The sequence below is a fragment of the Triticum aestivum genome, chromosome 4B, assembly GCF_018294505.1.
Source record: "Triticum aestivum cultivar Chinese Spring chromosome 4B, IWGSC CS RefSeq v2.1, whole genome shotgun sequence".
NCBI lineage: Eukaryota > Viridiplantae > Streptophyta > Magnoliopsida > Poales > Poaceae > Triticum > Triticum aestivum.
The window spans coordinates 16,219,535-16,225,016 of record NC_057804.1 but is presented as its reverse complement, the minus strand read 5'-3'; the positions used below and the strand labels follow the sequence as shown (position 1 = coordinate 16,225,016).

At 43.3% G+C, this 5,482-nt stretch overlaps 1 protein-coding gene across 2 annotated transcripts; it reads right to left on the bottom strand.

Annotated features, from left to right (window-relative positions):
• Window positions 1-1,731: 1,731 nt before the first annotated feature.
• LOC123094224 (transcription factor NAI1) lies at window positions 1,732-5,143 on the bottom strand. Of its 2 annotated transcripts, XR_006445773.1 has the most exons (4): window positions 4,949-5,143; window positions 4,182-4,797; window positions 2,873-4,087; window positions 1,732-2,214 (listed from the first exon to the last, which is right to left on the bottom strand). XR_006445773.1 is itself a non-coding variant. In XM_044516278.1 (3 exons), exons 2-3 carry the CDS (start codon window positions 4,761-4,763, stop codon window positions 3,560-3,562), a joined length of 1,110 nt encoding a protein of 369 aa, XP_044372213.1. In that variant the 5' UTR covers window positions 4,764-4,797; window positions 4,949-5,143; the 3' UTR covers window positions 1,732-3,559. The 2 variants fall into 2 exon arrangements, 1 of the variants encoding a protein (XP_044372213.1); XM_044516278.1 differs by having other exon boundaries at window positions 1,732-4,087.
• Between the last annotated feature and the right edge of the window lie 339 nt (window positions 5,144-5,482).

Below are 5,482 nucleotides of genomic sequence, written 5' to 3'. Positions count from 1 at the left end.
GCTTAACTTCCGGGTCTATTCTCCCTCGTTTCCAAGTCTGCACTTGTTGTTTTCCTAACAATAGTAAGATGTCAATCCTATTAACCTTCAAGAATTTTGCTTGAGCATGAAGTGACACATTTCACTGTTTGAGTTTGAAACTATTGTTTTAAAAGATAATAATTATTTAGTAACACTAATATTTCTTGAATAATTAGTTTGACCATTGTTTGACCATTGTTTGACCACAATTTGACCATTCTTTGACCACAGTTTGACCAAATTTGACCAAAATTCAAAATAATTGAAATAATTATTTAGTAACACTAATATTGTAGAATAATTAGTTTGACCATTGTTTGACCACAGTTTGAATTTTTTTGGATTTTTCCACTCTAGATCTAAAAAGCCCCGTAACTTTTTTTCTGTTAGGTTTTTGAGGATTTTGAAAATGTTTAACGGGGTTCCCCCGATTAAATTTGGATGTAACTTTTCGAGTAGATGATTTTTCATATAAAAAACTTTTTCATCCGAGTTAGTATGCAAAAGTTATGCCCATTTTTACAAATTCTCGAGAGATTTTGCAAATAAAGTCAAAATTCATATTTGCAAATTTTCCCAACAACTAGACCACATATCACATGGGAAACTTATTTTCTTTTATTTTTTTTGACATTTTCATCATTTTCTTTTATTTTTTTTAAACTGAAATGGCGATCCGGGGGGTAGAGTTTGAAAATGGGACCTTTAGTACCGGTTCGTGCCATGAACCGGTACTAATGCCTCAAACCCCATTAGTACCGGTTGGTGGCACGATCCGGTACTAAAGGTCTAACCCTTTAGTCCCGGTTGGTGCCACGAACCGGGACTAATGGATATCGCACCCTTTAGTCCCGGTTCGTGGCACCAACCGGGACTAAAAGGTCCAGACCAACCGGGACAAATGGCCCACGTGGCCCCTGGGCACACGAACCGAGACTAATGCCCCCATTAGTCCCGGTTCTAGACTGAACCCGGACTAATGGGCTAACCCGAGGTGGACCAAAGCCCTCTTTTCTACTAGTGTTTGATAAGTGGTGGCGACAACACATTGTTACTTCGCGGCTTAGGTTGTGCTCTTGAGTACTAGGTATCGAATTCCAAGGTGATAAGCCATAGGGATGAATTCCTTGTTGAAGACATTAGTTGGAGAATGTTCAGACTTTCTCTTCATGGTAAAAATCCTTCATCCGAACTTAAGTGGTAGGATAACATTTGTCGTAGTTTGGCGTTGTCAAGGGCGGTGGTTGATGGTAATGCCTTGGTACGTGCCATTGCTCGCTCCAGCATGGCATTTTGGTGTCATGTACTTTTGTCCCTTTAAAACATCCATTTTGTTCCATGCATGCATCTTTGATGTATTGAAAAATTCTGGACATTATCTTGTTGGAGGCCCAAATTTACTTCATATGGAGGTTCAATGGCGGACGCATGGGATCCCTGATGCGGAGGCATGGGGGCTCGTTTGTGTCGTGGGGGAGATAGGAGGGGAGAAGATGACACTAGGGTTCTGATTTGAGAGGGAGGATGATTGGTTTCCTCATAGTTTGGCTTTTTGGGCATGGATTATCCTAGATGGTTGGATAAGAAACCACTCAAGTTTTTTCTACAATTTGCAATTAAATATTTATTGAGTTGGTTTCTTCAAGCAAACCAAAAGAAAGAACTCTTTGAGTCGGTTTTCCTATAGATCCTACACAGATGACCTTTATAATTATTTGTGTTGGCTGAATTTCTCGCTCAAAACCAACTCTGTGGACTGACCGGAAAACTAGGATTCCTTGTAGTGTGTACATATATAGTACACGGGTGATGAATGGATATTATTACCAGAATATTCAGACAGCAATATCCACAGTTTGCGTGCAGCCAGACGCCAGTCATTTTCGTTTGGAATCATCCACTTGGCTTGATCTTTCAACAAGCTTTTGCCGTTGCTGTCGTTGCACCAACAGAAGCATGCGAATGTATTGTTCGGCTAGACATTCTCGTCGGAAACATGCATGCCTGCATGCACTCCCTCTCACCACTTCCAAATATAATTATACAGGATAATATGTTCCGTACTATACATATGACATGTAATATTTTCTTGTTTCAGTTTTCTTCGGTAGAAGTGCAGCTGCTATACAATTCCAACACATAGTTGAGTCTTCCTACGATCTCCTCTGCTGTGACGGTGAAGCCCTCATCCACCTGAAAACAAAATGCGAACTAGCTATTGACCAGCATTGTATTCCCTACTTCGTTCAGATGAATATAATACTTATGAGCAAACATTATTAGCTTTTTTCCCCGGGGGAACATGCATGATTGGCTAGATTGAGAATTATGTTTCTGTTCAATAAAACTGGTCATCAAACATAAGTGCTGAACTATTTAGGTTGGCCATAGTAGGGATAACATAACTAGCATCATGTATTTGAGACTCGCAAACATGCTTACATGGCAGGCAATTAAAAAGAAAAGAGGGTCATAGTAACATAGGTAGATACCGTATCATAATAAATGTTATGTTGCTATGTGTCATGCATAACAATAAATGAGACCATCTATGATACTCCCTCGTCCGGAAATACTTGTCAAAGAAATGGATGTATCTAGACATATGTTAGTTCTAGATACATCCATTTTTATCGATTTCTTCGACAAGTAATTCCGGACGGAGGGAGTACTACTTTATGATACTATGCACTATGAATGTAGTATTATACACTAGTATCATATGCATGATACTAGTATATGTTACTCTCTACTATGACCAGCCTTACACACATTCTACGGATCCTTCCAAACTCAATATTAAATACGCTCCCCCCCACCCCCAATATTAAATTCTCCAACCAAATCTCACCATATCCGCTCGTCCGTAAAGTCCATAAGAAATTCCCTGTAAATGTAGTTTTACTCGTCATCAAATATATATGTAGGAATAGGATCTACGATAGTATGCTTGTGGAATTTTCTATGCACGTTGACCATGTCTTGCAAACTATGAAGCTTCCTCATAATGCGGGATAGATTATGTATTTTGTACGGAACATTAGTTAATGCCATCATAGTACAACTATGACGGTATGATATTCAATTTTTAATTTTTGCCGGGGCCAATTTTGTATTTTGTTGAATGGTTCCAACTAGCCAGTTTAAAACAATGAATATAGGTTTTAGTGTAAACAGCCCAGTTTAAAACAAAACTTTCTGGCATTGAAATCACATTGTCTTCGAGACATGAATGCCTTTCAGATGGCCCAAGTTGCTAATCATTTAGGTTTAGCTAAATCTAAGTCATTTGAGATTGTCCTATTTCTAAGTCGATGCTCTAAGCCGTCTGATGTCCACATGTTGAGATACATGTAGAAGCGAGTGTAGAAATTTCATGCCCTGCAACTGTATTCAAAATAATTGTAATTACTATATTGAGAATACCTCATTATGAAGCGAGTGTAACAATCGGTGATTATCAATGGAAGTATACTCCCTCCGTATGTTAACTAGATGTTCTAACCTTTTTTCTAATTCAAATGTATATAAACGCGTTTTAGTGTGTTTGCTCACTCATTTCAGTTTGTATATAGTCCATATTGAAATATCCAAAACATCTTATAATAATATCATATATATTCGGTTGATAGGAAAACCTGAAATGTGAAATCTGCAAGAAAGGAAAACCTGCCTTGGCCGTGATGGTTATGATGACAGTGCAGGCCGTGAACGGCATGACATTGGCGTGGGTGACGGTGAGGTGGAGCCCCTCTTCCACCTCCGACAGCACCCTCACCACCACCCCCTTGACGTCGTGGCAGAGGACCCTCACCATCACGCCGGTCTCCAAGAACCGCACCTCGATCTCCGGCAGCGGGTTATTCCCCGCAGAAGGCGCCCCCGACGACGCCGACGAGGACGAACCGTTCTGGCTCTGGTCTGAAACGGCGGCGTCGGCGTGGCGCGGCTTCTTGACGAGCACCACGGCGTTGCGGCACCCGGTGGCTGCCTCGAGGGCCTTGATCTTCTCCTGCAGCTCCTTGACGTGCCTCGTCGTGTCGGAAAGGATCGTCGCCTTGTCCATCTGAATCAATCATATATATGGATCTACACTGAGATGATTTGTTTTCATGGGGAAGAACTAACATAAGTGCAGGTGTTCAAAGTGGAGCGCGCACCTTCTTGAGGCCGGGGATGATGGTAGAGAGCTCGATGAAGCGCTGGTTAATCTTCTCGCGGCGCTTGCGCTCCGCCATGATATGGTCCTGCGCGTACGGCGGCCCCGACGACACGGGTCCGGTACCGGTGGGGCTCCTTGCGGCGGACCTCCTCGTCGGCTGGGACCCGTACACCATTTCCGGGACGACAGACCCGGCGCTGCCGCTGTCCAGTGTGCCGTCACTGGCCGGCAGCGCGGAAGCGGCGCAGAAATTCCAGCTTGTGACCGGAAGGTTGGTGCCTCCACCGTTCCTGGAAAGTCTTGGAGCGCACCTGGCCGAGTTCGGGGACGGGGGCCAGATGCCGTGCTCCATGGCCGCTGGGGACGAGAAATTGCCCCCGCTGCCGTCGGTTGTTTCGCCGGAGCTCCCGCTGCTTGCCGGATTGGCTCCCGTAATCAGCTCTTCGAAGACAAGACGCTGTTCACGGAGTGCCTGAAGCGAGGGGAATGCTGCCTCGCCGTTGACGACCACCACTGGGTCCGGGTGCTCCTGCTCCAACGTGTCCATTGCCCATTCCATGAACAGGGCCGAGTCGTCCATATTGTCTGGATGGATGCAAATAATGGGGAGGAACCTTGGACGCAAATAGATGAAAAGTTTATGAGAACCTTCTAAACCAAATTGAATGTAATACAGGAGAAGAAAGAGATCCATGTATGTACGTTACTACGTATAATAAGAAGAGGAAGCTTATCCAAACTCAAAACTACTTAAGACTTAATTACCTCAAATCTTTCCTGAGCTTGCAGAAGACACACTATGATTAGCAAGTCCCCTCCAAATTATTTAGTGAGCAGGGCTACCCAAAGAAGCAACGGAGAGGTCTTGCCTTATATAGATATAGGGCGGTGACAGCCGCTGCAATGATCGCTCATGCTAGCCAGGCCTCTGAATGGCCGCTCCCATTGAGAGGGCCAATAATGCATGGGAGAAAACAATCCTTTCAACCAAATCTGGTTATGTCGCCTAAATCAGGTGAAAACGATATTTTACACCCCCTACAATACGCTAGGTAATTAAACTAGAGTACAAGAGCTGATGTCCATGCATGATGTGTTGATTTGACCTAGCTCATTTATCTCCGGAGCAACATTTTTCGTGCTAATTCGTCCCTGATCAATATCACACACAATATCTTTCACTTCAGGGTGACACTTCGATAAAAGGAGCAGACAAGGAAGTATGAAAGATCTTTGGATGCCTTAATTTAATTAGTCAATTGCGGTGAAAATTGATTAAGTATGTAGTCGATGGCTCGA